Genomic DNA, 18,866 nt, shown 5'->3' with positions numbered 1-18,866 from the left:
GGCAAGGTTCTGTGGTTTTCATTTTGTAAATGTAAAACTTAGGTGTTGTACACTTACTGTGTTTATTTGTATTTCCAAACATGCTCCAATTTTCAAGTCCTCTGTGGTTCACATCATCCTCATTTCTTGGCTGTAGTGGTCTGTTAACTATTACCTTGCTTCTGTTTTTTGTCCCCCTGCAGTGCTTCTCCACACAGTCTCCAGAGTCTATAAAATGTAAATAGGGTTATCTTGGTCCCTTGTTTGTTACCTCCTAGTGATTTTCTGTTCTAGTCCTGAATAATCGAGGTCCTGTGTCCCTGTCTGAGCTCTTGTCTGCCACTCTCTCTCTCGCTTACTTCTTTTGACTCTCAAACACACTGGCTTCCTACTTACCTTTTTAAACCCTCCAGTACCATCTTTATGCAGGGTCTTTGCTCTTATTTCTTTGGCTCTCAGATAGTGCATGGCTTGCTTCCTGACCTCACTCAGGTCTCATGGCTAAAATGTCAAGGCATCACAGACATTTCCTTGACTTGCCTATTGAAATAGCATACTTCTTTCCCTTCATCATTTTCTGTTCCCATATTGCTTTTTTTATTGTTATTTTTATTATTTTTTTCATACTGCTTTTTTAACTCGTAACTCTTTTCTTTAGGTGAATTTGTTATATTTTGTTTATGTTCCCATTGAGAACGTTTTCTGTTTTGGTTACTGCTGTTTATTCCTGTGTCTAAAACAGTAGTTAGCATAAGGAAGAGCTCAGTAAACATCTCTTGAATAAATGAATATTTTGGAATTCCTCATTGTTCTGAAGATCGTATAATAATCTAGTTTGACTTAATATTTTTAAATAAAAAACCGCTTTCTTCCCCTTCCCTAAGGAACCAGTAATTCTTTTGGAAGGATTTTGTAGATAAAACATTATCAACAGCCAGGATTATTTACTTTGTCATTTTTTAAATTACAGGATGCTAATGAATGTTGGATACAAATGATGCGAGTATTGCAACAGAAATTGGAAGCCATAGAGGATGATTCTGTTAAAGAGGTAATTGACATGTTTGTGATTATAGATTTTCATTATACCTTGATAATTATACTCTCCCCCATGCCAAAAGCTTGAAATAAATTTATCCTAATAGACATGTATTTGAATACTTTGGATGCTCAGCCTGTAGTTAGAATTTGAAAGCTTGCATTTGACACTTGAATGCATTGTATTATTTATTAAACTTAATTGATATTACTGAACATCTATAGTCTTTTGGTATTGTTTTTTGAACAGTAGAAGGATTTCCCAGAAAGGGATTACATTTTTAAAAGCCTAAATATGTATTTACTAAACTGGATTGTGTGGGGAAAATATACATTAGTACCTATATAAAGAAAAATTAGAATTTTTATTTCATTTTAATTTTTGCAGACAGAGTCTTCATCTGCATCAGCAGTGACACCTTCTAAAAAGAAAAGCTTAATTGATCAGTTCTTCGGAGTTGAATTTGAAACTACGTATCCTTATGAGCCAAGATTTGTAGAGATGTACTCATAACTTACTAGAAGTGAATTGGTACCAGTAGCCTTGTCGACTCATTGGAGTGGTGGGTGGGGTATATAGATAAATTCCTCAGAGGCTTTTATGCCTAAAAGATATAATGAAACTTAGGAATTTGGAAAAATCCCCCATCAGAGAAATCCTAAAGTTAGAGAAATGTACACTTCTTTTTTTTTTTTTTTTTTAATCTGTTTGTCAGAGAGAGAGCACAGGCAGACAGAGTGGCAGGCAGAGTCAGAGGGAGAAGCAATCCTCCCTGCCGAGCAAGGAGCCCAATGTGGGACTAGATCCCAGGGTGCCGGGATCATGACCTGAGCCGAAGGCAGCTGCTTAGCCAACTGAGCCACCCAGGTGTCCCTAGATAAATGTACACTTTAAGGATATTATTTTTTCCTAAGAATATCTTTAGTCAGCCTCATTAATTCACTTCATAGGAAATTAATTTTTTATTGTATGAAACAGTATATCAGCCAGATTATATATATAAAATTGAACTAATTCATAAAGCATGAATTCATGAATTCAGGGAAGGACTATTTTCTAGGTCATGGGTGGAAACTTAGATTTCTTTTTATATATTTTTGTGTTAAAACCATTTTAAGACTGTATAAGTACCAACTTACATTTGTTTAGTTTATCCTTTTATTACTTTTATTATTCATTACTCATATTATTAAGTGCATGAAGCACTTTAAAGTATGTTGAAACAAATGTGGGAAAACAAAATGTTTAAAATACCAGTGGATAATGCTATTTTTAAAATTTCAGTATAATTAACATCCAGTGTTACATTGGTTTCAGATGTATGATATAGTGATGCAACAATTCTCTACATTACTCAGTGCTCATTACAATAGGTCTTAATCCCTATCAACTGTTTCATCCAGACCCTCACCCAACCTCGTTTATTCTTGTTGAGAGTGAAATAATAGTATTTCTTACTCTGACTGAATTACTTCACTTTTATTATACACCTTTGATCCATCTATGTTGTTGTAAATAGCAAGATTCCATTCTTTTTTATGGCTGAATAATATTCCATTGTAGATACTTCCCACATCCTCTTTATCCATTCATCTATTGATAGATAGTTGGGTTGCTTCCATAATTTGGCTATGGTAAATAATACTGCAATAAACATAAGGGTACATATGTCTTTTCAAAGTAGGTTTTTGTATTCTTTGTGCAGATACCTAGTAGTGGAATTACTAGATTAAATGGTAGTTCTATTTTTAATTTTTTGAGGGTTTTTTTTTTTTTTTTAAGATTTTATTTATTTATTTGACAGACAATATCACAAGTAGGCAGAGAGGCAGGTGGAGAGAGAGGAGGAAGCAGGTTCCCTGCTGAGCAGTGAGCCTGATGCAGGGCTCCATCCCAGGACCCCGGGATCATGACCTGAGTCAAAGACAGAGGCCTTAACCCACTGAGCCACCCAGGCACCCCAAGGCGGTTCTATTTTTAATTATTTGAGGAAACTCCATACTGTTTTCCATAGTGGCTACACCAGTTTGCATTCCCACCCACAGATGTGTATGAGAGTTCCTTTTCCTCGCCAACACTTGATTTTTCCGGCCCCCCTCAGAGGGAGAGAGAGAGGTGGGGTGGGGGGAGGGAGAATCTTAAGTAGGCTCCATGTCCAGTGCAGAGCCTGACGTGGGGGTCAATCTCTCAACTCCAAGATACCACCTAAGATGAAATCAAGAGTCGGATGTTTACAGCTAGCCACACAGTGACCCCAGCATTTGTTTTTCATGTTTTTGATTTTAGCTATTCTGATAAAAGTGTGAGGTGACATTGTGGTTTTGATTTTCATTTCCCTGATGATGAGTTGACACTGAGCATCTTTTCATGTGTTGGCCTTCTCTGTGTCTTTGGAGAAATGTCTAATTCTCTATATCTTCTGCCCATTTTTAAATTGAATTATTATTTTCGGGTTGTATAAGTTCTTTATATATTTTGGATACTCCCCCTGTATCAGATATCATTTGCAAATATTGATGCTATTAATTTTAATAGCAAGGGGATAATTTATTATGTTCAACATATAATTTATTATATTATAGCAGATTGATTACCTGTTGGGATATTCCTTATCTTATTTCTCAAAGCATGAAATGTACAGAATCTGAAGAAGAAGAGGTCACTAAAGGAAAGGAAAATCAGCTTCAGCTTAGCTGTTTTATCAATCAAGAAGTCAAGTATCTTTTTACAGGACTTAAATTGGTAAGATCAGTTACAGTTGATCCTCATTATAAATGGATTCTGCATTTGCAGATGCACTTACTTGCTAAAATGTATTTGTAACTCTTAACATCAGTACTTGGGTGCTTTCATGGTCATTTGTAGACCTGCTCTGACTGGCAAAAATTTTGGGTTGCCAGACAGTCTCACCTGAGCTCCAAAAAGGTGATGCTTTGCTTTCTTGTTTCAGTTCATACTGTTAACAAGTGTCCTTTTATAGTAATTTTAGTACCTGCATTTTTTTTTTCAATCTTTTGCTTTTTATTGGTGATGTGCTATTTAAAATAGGCCTTCAGCCATATCGCTGAAGTGCTGTCTAGTGTTCTAAGCCCAAGAAGGCTCTGTGTGAATGTTTATTTAGATAAGCCTTAAGGAGAAAATGTTGGATAAGCTTCATTTAGGGATGAGTTATAGTATAGTTGGCTATGAAGACCATGAATTGTCATTAAATAGAAACACACATAACACAAGGTTGTGTATTGTTAGGTCAAACAAGAGCATTGCAGGAGGCCTCTGAGGGTATTTAATGAGGGTTTATTAGTAATGACAAGGTATAAACTTGGATCGTACTGTGTAAATCAGGCCACGTGGGCCCTCTGCCTTTTACCAGTATTGCAGTTGAGGCCCTGGAATGTAAGTGACTTCATTGCTTTGTGGTAGAGCTGGGTCTAGAATTTGATTCTCTGATTCTCCAGTTAGCACTCTTACCCCATTTTCATACTATAGAATGCACTCTAATGAGCAGATTGACAAAATATAAAAGTTTGGCTTGTGAATTTAGTACTTTGATATGGTTTGGGAAATATGTACATGTTTTGAAGGATAGGCAATGAATTGGGGCAGGGATTGCATTGATAAACGATAATTTGTCATTAGGGAGTTCCCATCTACAGTTCAGGTTAAGATCAATTAGGGGAGTTGTTGGTAAATGCAGACATAAGAGGCAAATAGAAAGTAATATTCTCTGCCCTGTGATACTGAGGGGGACTGTAGTGAGGCATACTTTTAAGAGAAGTTCATTTTAAAAGCTTAATAATAGCTAATCACTAAGAGTACTATAGCAGGTTATAATGTGCAAGTTTCAGGACATCAAAACAAGAAGCATAACTGTAATTGGAGAGTATAGAATGGAATGTTTTGGCAGGGACTCTCCAGGATGATACTTTTCTTCATAATTTTATAAAATCCCAGAAGAAAACTAGATATACTTGGAACTTCTAGATGATAGTGGATTGGTAGTGGTTGGGTAGTGGATTGGATCGATAATATGTGTAGCTTACCTGATGAGTAACATCACACCAGATACATGTTCTTGAGAAGCATGTATTTATGAGATGTTATCTTTCCCACTGTTTAGATGGATTATCATCATTGGTTCTGATTATTCTAGAGTGATTTGACTCCATATTTCTTTACCTTTTTGTTGCCAAACAGACTTGATTAAATGTTAAAAAGGTACACAGTGATTCCTTTGGTAATGAAATTAGTAATTTTTAAAAATTAATTTTTTATACAAGTAACGTGCTTACAGTGAACAGTAACAGTAAATTTTTAACTCTAATTTCTTGTGTATTAATGTTCTTACAAAGCAGAGCACATTAGTAGTGCTTTTTTAAAAATTAGAAATAGTAGCTAGCTTATGTCTGTTGAATATAGAATATATGCCAAATAGTTGTCCATGTTTTTTTTACATGTACCTAACTTATGTAGTTCTAACAACAGCACTATGATATAGGTATTATCATCATTTCCATATGATGCCCAGAGGGGATAACTGTCTTGCTGAGTGTCACACAGACTGTAAAAAACGGAAAGGCAGACACAATGGTTAAGATATGTATAGTGGCTAAAGTCTTTTCCACATTTGTTAGATTAACAGGTTTTCTGTGTAACTTTTCTCATTTGAGAATAATTGCTTCTAGAAGGCTTTTATACATAAAGAATAAGGAACAGGGGTTTCCTACCTTCTCATAATTGTCCTTCTGTATGAGTATTCTGATAATCTGTATATAGGCAGAAGCCATAAAGGCTTTTTTATGTTATATAAAATACATTGTAAACTCAGAATCTGAGCAGCATTTGTGTTACAATTTAAAACATCAAACATTATTTACATTCTGAGGAGTTCACACCAGTATAAATTGATACCTTTTAAGAACTGACTCATATCTAAAAACTTTCCTACATAGTCTTCATTGAAATTATTTTTCAGTGGTATGAATCTATCTATGCATGTTGTCTATTAAGGAATACTAATTTTTAAAAGAACTAAAAGTGTGCTTCTAAGGGTACCTTGCTGGCATTGACTCTTGATTCTTGAGGTCATCAGTTCGAGCCCCACTTTGGGTTTAGAGCTTACTTTAGGGAAAAAAGTGTGATTCTATATTGCAGAAAAATATTCTTTAAAACTAAAAATGTTTGGTCTCCTGTTATGTTCTTTTTTTAGCGACTTCAGGAAGAAATCACTAAACAGTCTCCAACATTGCAAAGAAATGCTTTATATATAAAATCTGTAAGTTGTGCATTCCTTTTGAAATTAAATCCATTTTGATGAAAAATTTCTAAAAAATTTTACCCAGTCTTTGTTTTTGCCAAACCAAGACATTAAAAACTTGTATTGTATTTGCATGTGACAGGATTTCTTGCATTTTTTTTCCCTCAGTCTAAGATCAGCCGACTACCTGCTTACTTGACTATTCAGATGGTTCGATTTTTTTATAAAGAGAAGGAATCTGTGAATGCTAAAGTTCTTAAGGTTAGTAATGAACTTCAGTATAATAAACATTGTAATTCTTTGACAGCAATCCCTAATTCACAGTAGATTTCTTTCTTCCTTTAGGGAGAAACTTTCTTTGAAATATTCTAAGTATGGAAGTTATTAACAATAGACAAGTGGTTCTTTTCTTTTCTTTTTTTAAGATTTTACTTATTTGTTAGAGAGTGAGCGCACACAGGCAGGGAGAGCAGGAGGTAGAGAGAGAAGCAGACTCCCCACTGAGCAGTGAGCTGATGCTGGACTTGATCCCAGGACTCTGGGATCATGACCTGAGCTGAAGACAGATGAGTAACTGACTAACCCCCCCCAGGCGCCCCATCCTTTTTATTTTTAAACATATACATGCCTGACTTTCACCACCAGCCCACCCCTAGTGTTTGATTAGGTAGGGCCTGAGGTCCTAAAAATTGTTCAAAAGATTCCCAATTAGTTCTCATGGATGCCCTCCACTCCCCAGAAATACTGCTCTTGAGCAGATCCTCAACTCCACAGATACTGACCCAGCAGGTTTGGAGGATGGGAGTGTGGGGAAGAAGGCATGCTGCATTCTCTAGTGCAATAATTGTAGTTTCTTGAGTAAGAGCCAACCTTATGATGTAACTGTTTTGTAGAGCTGTAGCTCTGCTACATATCCACACTCCATGGTCCCTGGGGGAGGTAAATGTAATCCTAACCTCCTGAGCTAAAATTCATAATACAATATCAGATATACTTACTATTATACAATAAGGTTAAATGTATTTAGAATATTTAATACTGTTAACTTTATGTATTTTTTTTTTAAAGATTTTATTTATTTTTTTGACAGAGATCACAAGTAGGCAGAGAGGCAGGCAGAGACAGAGAGAGGGGGAAGCAGGCTCCCCGCTGAGCAGAGAGCCCGATGTGGGGCTCGATCCCAGAACCCTAGGATCATGACCTGAGCCGAAAGCAGAGGCTTTAACCCACTGGGCCACCCAGGCACCCCAACTTTCTGTATTAATATTAGTTATTGAACTGTATCACTTATTTCTGTGTAAAGGTGTATTCACATTACAGAAAGTCATTAAGTGACCCCCATTTGTAAATTGATTCCATTTTTAGTTGTAGGTATCCATTTTCACTGAGGCTGATGTGCTGTATTTCTGAAATGCTTCTTTTGTCATGTATGTTTTGGTAACTCTTCTGTGGTCAGAGTCATGGGTTTAATTGGAAAAAAAGCTAAACAGATTTTTTTAATCTTAAAAAGTTATGACCAGGAGGTGCCTGGTTAGCTCACTCAGTAGAGCGTGCGACTCTTGATCTTAGGGTTGTAAATTCAAGCCCCACATTAGGCGTGGAGCTTATTTTTTAAAAAAATTGGTAACTGATTTTGAAAATAGGCACTATGATGTTTTCAGCTGCATAGATTTCCAAGTGATTTTTTAATAAATTTTATTATCAACTTCATTTGAATTGTGAAAGTACTACTGTAAAAGCATGAAGATATTTTAAATAGCTACTTTTATAAGTGTGTTGACACATATTTTTTCTTTTTGTATATAGGATGTAAAATTTCCTCTTATGTTGGATGTGTATGAACTGTGTACCCCAGAACTTCAGGAGAAAATGGTCTCTTTTCGATCAAAATTCAAGGATCTAGAAGATAAAAAAGTGAATCAGCAGCCAAAGACAGTAGGTTCTTTTTGCTGATTTTCTCATCTTAATAGTTTAGTCTTTAATTAATATTCAGCAGTTACCATGTTAATGTCCGTAATTTGTTAATCTCTTAGTAAAAATGGATGAACCTGTAGTTTACTTAGCATATACACAAAGTTTTAGGTGTATTTTGGTATAAGAAAAAGGACTCTAGTTATGGTAAATAGGCCCCTTATGGTAGAGTAAGGTTAATATTTTTTCTCCTGTAGTCTGTAACCTGTATTCCTTTTATATGTATCTCCTCAGAGCATTTCACATAAAATCTTGCCTAGTATTTTCAGTGTATTTTACTGTTTTCCTTGTAAGTCATGGATTTACCTCTATTTTTAGATGGAATTAGTGGTGTAGAATATTGACTCATCTATGCCTATAGTTAAATAAGTGTATCTTTTAATTTTTATTTAAATTCAGGTTAGTTAACAGAGCGCAATATTGGTTTCAGGGTAGAACTCAGTGATTCATCACTTGTATATAACACCCAGTGGTCATCATAACAAGTGCTCTTCTTAATTTCCATCATCATCTAGTCCATCTCCCACCTGCCTCCCTCCATCAACCCTCACTTTGTTCTGTATGGTTAAGAGTCTTTTATGGTTTGTTTCTCTCTTTTTTTTCCCCTCCCTTCCCCTCTATTTATCCATTTTGTTTTTTAAATTCCACATGAGTGAGATCATAATGGTGTTTGTCTTTTTCTGATGGACTCATTTCACTTAGTGTAATACACTCTAGCTCCATACACGTCATTGCAAATGGCAGGATGTCCTTCTTTTTGATGGTTGAGTAATATTCCTGTGCGCATGCGTGCGTGTGTGTATGTACACGTATCTTTATCCAGTAGACATTTGGGCTCTTTCCATAGTTTGACTGTTGTTGATAATGCTGCTGTCAACATCAGGATGTATGTGCCCCTTCAAATCGAATCTATCTTTTTGTATTCTTTTGGTAAATACTTAATTGTGCAATTACTGGATTGTAGGGTATTTCTATTTTTAACTTTTTAAGGAACTTCGATAACTGTTCCAGAGTGGCTTCTCACCAGCAGTGCAAGACCGGTTCCCCTTTTCTCTGCATCCTCACCAACAACTGTTGTTTTGTGTTGTTAATTTTAGCCATTCTGACAGGTGTGATAAATTGTATCTTTTAATAAGTGCTGATTGTATGCCTGCCTGTAACTGCTAAAATCACAACCTTAAGAAACTTTAATAAGTTGTATTACTTTAGGGTACAGCTGAACCGTGTTGGATTCCACCCCCCCCACGGTAAAAAAGATCTTTCTGGAAACTAGAAATATTTCCAGTGTGATACTGTATATATTTATATTCTTCTGCAGTTGCTGTATGTGTGTGTTAATTGCTTTTTTAAAAAACATTAAATTTTATTTTGAGATAATTGTGGAATCACATGCATTTATAAGAAATAATATGAAGAGGGGGACCTGGGTGGCTCAGTTAGTTAAGTGACCGCCCTCTACTCAGGTCATGATCCCAGGGTCCTGTCTTTGAGCCTTGCATTGGGCTCCCTGCTCAGCTCCCTGCTTCTTCTCCCTCTGCCTGCCACTCCCCCTTCTTGTGCCCATGTTCTCTCTCTCTGTCAAATAAATGAATATTTAAAAAGAAAAAAAAAGTAGAGATCCAGGTATCTTTTACCAAGTTTATCCTATGGTAGTATCTTGCAAAACAGTAATACAGTATCATGATTTGGACATTAACTTGGATGTAGTCTAGATACAGTACATTCCCATCCCTACAAAGATTCCACATACTGCCCCGTAGTAGCCACACCCACTTTCCTTTGGCCCCTGCCGCCGCCTCAATTCCTAGCAACTACTCATCTGTTCTCCATTTCTATAGTTTCGTCATTTTAAGATATGAAATGGGGTATCTGTATATCTATATCTATATATCCATTATATATATATATAATATATATAGAAAATGGATATATATATATTATATATATATATAACACTATATAAATGAAATCATATAGTATGTAACCTTTTGGGATTTTTTATATATATATATATATATAGTGTTATATATATAATATATATAGAAAATGGATATATATATATATTATATATATATAACACTATATAAATGAAATCATATAGTATGTAACCTTTTGGGATTTTTTTCTCAGCATACATAATTCTCACGAAATTAGCCCAGGTCATTTTGTATAGCAGCAGGTCCTTTTTTGTTGCTGAGGAGTATTCCATGGTATGCATATACCATATCTTGCTTAATCGTTCAGCTGTTGAAGGAGAGCTGGATTCTTTCTAGTTTCATTTATTTTGCCATAAAGCTACTGTAAGTATTCAGGTACCATTTTAAAAAAAGATTATTTATTTATTTGAGAGCCTGAGCAGCGGTAGGGGCAGAGAGGGAGAAGCAAACTCCGGGCTGAGCAGAGAGCAGGACTCTGGGATCATGACCTGAGCCGAAGGCAGTTAATCGACATAGCCACTAAGGCATCCCTCATGTACCAGTTTTAGTGTAAACATAATCTTTCATTTCTCTGGGAATAGATACCCAGTAGTAAAATTGCTAGATAGCATGGTAGTTGTACATTTAATTTTTTTTTTTTTCTTTAAGATTTTATTCATTTGACAGAGATCACAAGTAGGCAGAGAGGCAGGCAGAGAGAGGAGGAAGCAGGCTTCCCACTAAGCAGAGAGCCCGACGCGGGGCTCGATCCCGGGACCCTGAGACCATGACCTGAGCTGAAGGCAGAGGCCTCAACCCACTAAGCCACCCAGGCGCCCCTCTACATTTTATTTTTGAAGAAAGTGTCAAAGATTTTCCATAGGGACTATACCATTTTAGATGCTCATTAGCAGTATATGACTGATCCACATTGTGCATTCTTGCTAGAATTTGGTGGTGTCAATATTCTTTATTTTAGCCATTTGGTTAGGTTTGCAGTGATACATCATTGTGGTTTTTAATTTGCTTTTTCCTAATGGCTAATGATGTTCAGTGTGTCTTCATGTGTTTATTTGCCATCTGTGTATCCTCTTTGGTGAAATAGTTCTTTATATTCTATTATTTTCTATTTTTCACTCTTAAATTTTGAGAGTTCTTTATATTATAAATACTAATCCTTTGTCAGATACATGGCTTTCATATATTTTCTCCTTGTCTTTGTCTTTTCATCTTCTTAAGGGTCTTTTGCAAAGGAAAAGTTTTTCATTTTAGGTAATCCAGTGTATTGTTTTCTTTGGTGGTTCTTGCTTTTGGTGTCATATCTAAGAAACCATTGCCTAGTAAAAGGCAAAGATCTATATCTGTTTTTCTTTTAAGAGTTTTGTAGTTTTAGTTCTTCCCATTTAGGTTTTTGATCCATTCTGGGTTAATTTTTGTATGTGGGGTGAGGTACATATCCACATTCATTCCATTGCGTGTGAGTAGCCTGTTCTTTCCCCACTGAATGGTGTTGGGGCCCTTGTAAAAAGAATCAGTTGACTATAGATACATATATTGCTGGAATCTCAGTTTTATTTCACAGTTCTTTGTGTCTTTCCTTATGCCAGTACCACAGTCTTGATTACTATAATTTTGCAGTAAGGATGCAGCAAAATCTGACACTTTTCAGCTTTTCTTCTTTTCAAGATTGTTTTGGCTTTATGAATCTCTTGTATTTCTATAATTTTAGGATCAGCGTGTCTGTTACTTCAAAAAAAAAAACAGTTGGAATTTTTATGGGATTGCATTGAATCTGTAGATCATTTTGGGAAGGATTCCTGTTTTAACAGCATTAAGTCTTGGCAGTCCATGAATTTGATATGTCTTTGTATTTATTTGCATGTTCATTAATTTTTCTCAACATGTCTTATAGTTTATAGTCTATAAATCTTGTACTTTGGCTAACATTATTCTTAAGTATTTTATTCTTTTTTGATGTTTGAGTAAGTGGCATTGCTTAATTTCATTTTGGGATTATTTGTAATTGATTATTGTATATTGATCTTGTATCCTCTCCTTTGCTGAATTGGTTTATTGTTTCTTTTTTACCTCTTTTATTTTTTGAAAGAGATTGTGTAGAATTAGTGTTAATTCCTTTTTTTAAAGATTTGGTAGAACATTCATGAAAAAGCCTGGAGATTTTTTCCCCCCAGACTTTTTTTTTAAAAAGATTTTATTTATTTATTTACTTATTTGACAGAGATCACAGGTAGCTAGAGAGGCAGGCAGTTGGGGGAGGCGGGTCACGGAGCAGAGATCCCGATGTGGGGCTCGATCCCAGGACCCTGGGATTATGACCTGAGCCGAAGGCAGAGACTTTAACACACTGAGCCAGGTGCCCCTCCCAGACATTTTTAAATTAAATATTTACCTTCCTTTGTAGTTATGGGCTATTCAAATGATGTGTTTTGTATTAGGTTTGTTTTGGTCACTTTGTTTTCTTGGAATTGATCCATTTTATATAGCTTGTCAATATTGTGTTGTAGTTGTTAATTGTAGTTATTTATTTATTTATTTATTGAAAGATTTTATTTATTCATTAGACAGATAGAGATTACAAGTAGGCAGAGAAGCAGGCAGAGAGAGGAGGAAGCAGGCTCCCTGCTGAGCAGAGAGCCGGATGTGAGGCTCAATCCCAGGATCCTGGGATCATGACCTGAGCCGAAGACAGAGGCTTTAACCCACTGAGCCACCCAGGCGGCCTGTTTATTTATTTTGATGTCTACAGGGTCTGTAATGATATATCTGTCCTCTGTTTTATTCCTGATACTAGTAATTTGTCTTTTTTTCTTTTTCCTTTGTCAGTTTTGTTAGAGGATTGTCAGTTTTATGGTCTTTTCAAAGAACTGGCTAAATGGATTTATCTCTGTTTTTCTGTAATATTAATGATCTCTACTCTTCTTCTGCTTGTTTGTTTGGGTTTTATTTTGTTTTCTTTTTTCTAGGTTCTTAAATTGTGAGAGCTTAGGTTTTTTACTTCAAACTTTCCCCTAATGTATATATTTAGTGCTGTAAAGTTTGTCTCAGCAGTGCTTTCAGGGTGTCCTATAAATTGTTACATTGTATTTGCATTTTCATTCTGTTCCTTTTTTTTTTTTTTTTTTTTTTTTTTTTTTTTTTTTTTTTAGGGTTTTACTGATTTATTACAGAGGGCACAAGAACGAGAGAGAGCATTTGCAGGGACTGGGGTGGGGCTGACGTAGAGGAGGAAGAAGCAGACTTCCCGAATCAGGGCGCCCTATGTGGGGCATTGATCGGGACCTGAGCTGCTTACCCAGCTGAACCACCCAGGCACCTCTCTACTCCTTGTATTTTTAAAAAATCTCCCTTGAGACTTCTCTTCGACCTTGGATTATTCATAAGTGTCTGGTTTAGTTTCCAAATATTTGGAAATTTATCTATTATCTTGCTGTTACTGCTTCTAGTTTGATTTCATTGTGAGAGAAAGCACTTGTGTGATTTAGATTCCTTTAAATTTGTTCAAGTTTGCTTTATGGTTTAGGATGTGCTCTATCTTGGTATATGTTCCATGGGTACTTGGGGGGGAAATTGTATTCTACTGTTGTTGAATGGAATGAATTTTCTATAGATGTTGATTAGATCCAGTTGGTTGATGGTGGTCTTGCATGTTCTGTAATGATGCTGTTTTTCTGTCTAGTTGTTCTATTAGTTTTTATGAGATGAGTGAGGAAGCTGAAATTGTGACTTTTATGTGTTTCTCCATTCAGTTCTGTCAGCTTTTGCTTTGCATGTTTTGTAATTCTTTTATTTGGTGTATACATCTTTAAGATTGCTAAGTATTCTTGGTGGAGTGACCTTTTTATATTATGCAATGTCCCTCTCTGTCCTTGGTAATTTTCTTTATTCTGAAGTTTACTTTTCTGATATTAATATTGTCAGTGCTGCTTTGTTTCTGTTAATGTTTGCATGATGTCTTTCTGTATTTTATTTTAAATTTGCCTATATTACTATATTTGAAGAGTTTCTTATATACAGCATAGAGTTGGTCATGTTTTTTAACATACTGTTATATCTTTTATTGGTATATTTAGACCATTTACATTTAATATAACTTGATTTGTTAGTTTAATCTGTTATATTTTACTTTCTCTTCTGTTTTTCACTTCTCCCCATTGCCTTGTAGGTTTACTTGAACATATAATAGAAAACTAATTTGACTTATCTTCAATTTTTTAAAAAAATATTTTTCTCTGTATATCTTTTTCTATGGTTGCCCTAGGTGTGAAATTTTAAGACAAAAAGGAAGGTTTCTTCGTTGACTTAATTGCCATTTTTTTGTTGTAGGAGCCTTTAACTTGTCACTCCAGCTATCTTTAATCTACTTGCATTGTGTTCATCGCCATTGTAGTTTTTAATAACTTTGTGTCCATATGCCTAGATAAGTTTACTATTTTTATATTAAACTGAACTGGATTGAGGCAGGGAATTCCCACCAAAAATCTTTGTCTAAAATAGTAAATCCTGTCTCTTTCAGTACTCATTTCATTTGAGCAGGCGGCCATGTCTTAGTAGGTTTAACGTTTTTTGCAGTAATTTGACTTTTGTTTCGTTGTGGTACTTTTTTTTTTAAATCCTTTGTGGTTTATAATAGTATTTTGGTAAAAATATAGAGTTGGGTTTTCCTTTCCTACCCTAGAGAGCTGTTTATCTGTACTGCTATATTCACTGGTATGCTGTAGGTTTAGCAGCTCATAGTTTGTCTTAGAATCAGAGGGTCTGTTACTGTGCATACAAGACTGTATATTAAGTGTAGCTTCTTTGGGTTTATAGTTTTAACTATAGTTATATCATTTTAGTAATTTTGTAAGGTAGTGTTTTGCATTGTAGCCAATAAATATTTGTGGAAATGAATACTTACTGAGAATACAAATTTTATTTCCAGCGTCATGATTTAAAATTAAATTTTTTCCCTTCAGAGTGACAAAAAGAGTAGTCCCCAGAAAGAAGTTAAATATGAGCCTTTTTCTTTTGCTGATGGTAAGTGGAAAAAAAATCATTTCAATTGAGTTCTCTCTGTGTGTGTATTTGTGTGTTTAAGGTAAAATTACTGTCTTGACAAACTTACCTATTTTTTTTGATATCATGCTTTTTTTTAAAAAAGAAAGATTTCTTAAAATACGTTACCTTAAATTAGACATGCAGTAAAAATCAGTCTATTTATAGTTCTGTGAATACCATACTTCTTAAAATACCTTCCATAAATCCTTAACTTTGAACTGTAGAATCTTACTGAATTCTAATAATAGGCTAACCTTCAGACTTCTTGCTTGCTACCTAGCTGGAGAAAGCACATCTCTTCATTGTCTAATATTGTGGGATTTACATCTTTCTTTAGACATTGGCTCCAATAATTGTGGATACTATGACTTACAAGCAGTGTTAACACATCAGGGAAGGTCTAGCTCTTCTGGCCATTATGTATCATGGGTGAAAAGGAAACAAGGTAAGGATTCTGCTTTTTGTTTCTGGTTTGTTTTGTTTGTTTCCCCAATTGTTTAATTATTTTAGCAGTTTAGTACAAATTTTATAGCACAGCGGTTTTCAAACTTTTTAGTGTCAGAACCTCTTTACATTCTTAATTGTTGAGATCCACAAAGAGCTTTTGTTTGAGGATTCTGTTTAATATTTACTATAATAGAAATTAAAATTCAGAAATTAACTAATTGGAAACTGGCAGTAATAAACCCATTACATACCACATAAGTAACAAAGATAACAGTATTTTCCAAAAACAAAAAAACAGCAAGAAATAGTATTGATTTGTTTTTGTAGGCCTGCTTTGTCTGGCTTATTAGGAGACAGCTGGATCCTCCTGTTTCTGCATTTAGTCTCTTGCTTTATCACACATCCTGTTTCTTCTGGAAAATTCCAAAGCACACTTGAAAGAATGAGGGGATAAAGGCAAATAATGCTCTAGTGGTGATAAAAAAAATTGTGACCTTCATGGTACCCCTGAAATGGTTTTGAAAACCTGAGTGGCATCTGGATCACACTTTGAAAACCATTAGTATGGCAGGTGGAATACTGCTGTACATAATAAAATTACTCAGTACCTTTTTTGGAATGGAACTGAGAAAACCATGTAATAAAATATTAATTTCATTTTCTTCTCTTGCTCTTTAGATGAATGGATTAAGTTTGATGATGATAAGGTCAGCATCGTGACACCAGAGGATATCTTACGGCTTTCTGGTGGTGGAGACTGGCACATAGCATATGTTTTACTCTATGGGCCTCGCAGAGTTGAAATAATGGAAGAGGAAAGTGAACAGTAATCTTCATTTTAGCTATTTATGTTTAGGTGTGAAATAAATGTTATTTGTTGATCATTTCTATAATCCAGAGCTGTAGAGGAAGATATTTAGGTGGTGTTATGTGTTTCCCCTCTCATGTGGAACAAAAGAGGGTAAAGCAGGCCACTCTGGATCAACCTAAAAAAATTACAGAAAAAAGGAAATTGCCTTTGGGACTGTGTTGCCCTGTACAAAGGTTGCAGGAAGACATTTTAAAAAAGCTTATTTCTTGCATTAATCTTTAAAAATTCTGATTTGAAATGCCTTTCAGCCATTACCTTCTGTGATAAATTTTTTCCCCCTGCCTTTTCAGCCCAGGATTCAGCAATCAGATGTTTTTTGCACACCTACTACTCTTTTTGTTGTTGTTGTTCTTGCATGGTTCAAACCACCAGTGATTCATAGCTGCCCATCCTTTGCCTTATCTAACAAAAATTTTGCCAGGAAGGTGGAAAGGAAGTAAGTGTTGCTCTCATTGTGTTACTCAGTGCTGCTGCCCACACCCATGGAAACATGGGTACAATCAAGTATTTGTCCAGCCTGACTGTTGCTGGCTTTTCATGACTTTAAAATAAATTGTGATCAGTAATAGTACATTTGATTATACATTCATTATTGTGTCTCTCTGATGTACTATGGTTTGTATATTTAACTTGGCAATGGTTTTGTAGTAATCAACCTTAAAAAACGTTGACAAGCTCTGGTTGCTTATTTTTAGAAAATGAGGATATTTAATAAAAAAAAAAAGAGGGACTAACAGCTTCTGACCTCAAGTCTTTTGTCTGAGTGTTGGAGCTTGGCTTGTTTAGGTGTATTTAATAGCAAGCAGTTGCTGCACATGGTTAGTTTTACTCTGCTGTTAAGCATCCATTTAAAAATGTTCTCTTCTGCCTTCTCACATTATGTTCTGTTTAAAAGAAATATAAAGTTGTAAAATTAATGGAGTTCTTTGGATGCTGAATGCAACGATGTTTATTGGTCTCTTTTCTTTGGCTCAGTTGATGTCTTTACTCTCGTCTAGTCCCAAAATCTTAATGTCTTATCTCAGAATTGAATAACAGCAATGATTTTTAAAGTGATGGTGAAAGTGCCAAGAGTAAGTGATGTTTCATTGTGGTAGGTTTCTTATATTTTAACACATTCTAATTAATTAATTCCTCACCTTTGTTTCAAGGGCCCTGATTGCTAGACAGAGGATAGGAAATTAGCTATTTGTCTCTGATTTTGAGTGAGGTGTATAAAATGAAGTTTGGGGATTATCATGAAATCTTATGCTTATACTTATGCTGTCTTCATGCTCTGCAGAGCATAGCACTGGTAACTATTAGATTCCTAGAGAATAGTGGCCATTTTCCTCTCAACTTTGAACAATGTGATAATATCTGAGAACACTAGGGGATAAAATGATTTCGGGGAAACTTATTTGTATGTAGCTTCTTCAGCTAAATGATAGTTACTGGTAATCAGTACTCCCTTTGCCTTGGTGGAGAGTGCAGATTAGAATGGGGATGAGGAGACCCTGAGAAGTGTAATGATTCTTAGATATTGTTATGATGCTTGTGACTCTGACTTTCTTATTCAGTCTTACTTGGTCTGAACAATTCTGAGGACATAAATTTAGCAATTAGAATTCTAGTTTCTGATTTGCAGGATGCTGTAGTTGGTAGATAGATGAGGTAGGTTTAGAACAAAGTATATGCCTTGAATGGAATTAAAAGTTTAAAACTGTAATTCCTTATAAAAATTGATTTCATTTTATTTGATCCAAATAAGCATTATTCCAAAGATTTTTTTTTTTTTAAAGAAATTGGACCTATACTGTGTTTTAAATTTTATACCCTTAAGTAAGGCTGTTTTAGAGTTCAGCCTTGCATATAAGTTCTTTGAGAAGGGGAAAGTGGTTGAGAAAATGTCAATTCCTGAGTGTGCCTTCTATGCTGTGCCATGAGCACTGAGGCCCTTCTGCTATTAGAGCAGTGGTGTATCACTGTTGACTAGCCAGTGAGGTTACGCCCAAGCGAGAACATTTATGGTAGAATATCCACTTAGTAGGCTTTCAGGATACAAAACAATAATGCCCTAATGTTAGACCCCTATAATTACACTTAAGTGGCAACAAGAAAAGTAGATGGTACTGTTTCCAGCCATTATTACATAGTGCTTTGCTGTTTATAGATTGCTTTTACCTACATCTCAAACTTCACATCAGTCCTGGGAGTATGCAGCCCTATTTTAAGGACTTAGGATTTTTTAGACTTCATCCTATTTCCTCTAAAGTTGGGGGCTGGCAAACATTTTCTGTAGTGGGTGGGGTGGATAGTAAATATTTCCAGTTTTGCAGACCATATCTTTGA

At 35.3% G+C, this 18,866-nt stretch overlaps 1 protein-coding gene across 3 annotated transcripts in view; it reads left to right on the top strand.

Moving 5' to 3' along the window:
• Window positions 1-17,478, top strand: part of USP14 (ubiquitin specific peptidase 14) — a 44,174-nt gene extending 26,696 nt beyond the window's left edge. For all 3 annotated transcript variants that reach the window (XM_013051441.2, XM_004742810.3, XM_004742809.3), the window contains 9 exons: window positions 950-1,030; window positions 1,406-1,491; window positions 3,646-3,760; window positions 6,225-6,290; window positions 6,441-6,533; window positions 8,079-8,207; window positions 15,136-15,196; window positions 15,555-15,662; window positions 16,343-17,478. In XM_013051441.2, the coding sequence (XP_012906895.1) occupies window positions 950-1,030; window positions 1,406-1,491; window positions 3,646-3,760; window positions 6,225-6,290; window positions 6,441-6,533; window positions 8,079-8,207; window positions 15,136-15,196; window positions 15,555-15,662; window positions 16,343-16,494 (891 nt within the window). In that variant the 3' untranslated portion in view covers window positions 16,495-17,478. The remainder of the gene's footprint in view (window positions 1-949; window positions 1,031-1,405; window positions 1,492-3,645; window positions 3,761-6,224; window positions 6,291-6,440; window positions 6,534-8,078; window positions 8,208-15,135; window positions 15,197-15,554; window positions 15,663-16,342) is intronic.
• The last annotated feature ends 1,388 nt before the right edge of the window (window positions 17,479-18,866 follow it).

Source organism: Mustela putorius, unplaced genomic scaffold (genome assembly GCF_011764305.1).
Source record: "Mustela putorius furo isolate JIRA1106 unplaced genomic scaffold, ASM1176430v1.1 tig00003858_pilon_pilon_pilon, whole genome shotgun sequence".
Lineage (NCBI taxonomy): Eukaryota > Metazoa > Chordata > Mammalia > Carnivora > Mustelidae > Mustela > Mustela putorius.
This window is presented reverse-complemented; position numbering and strand designations above follow the sequence as displayed.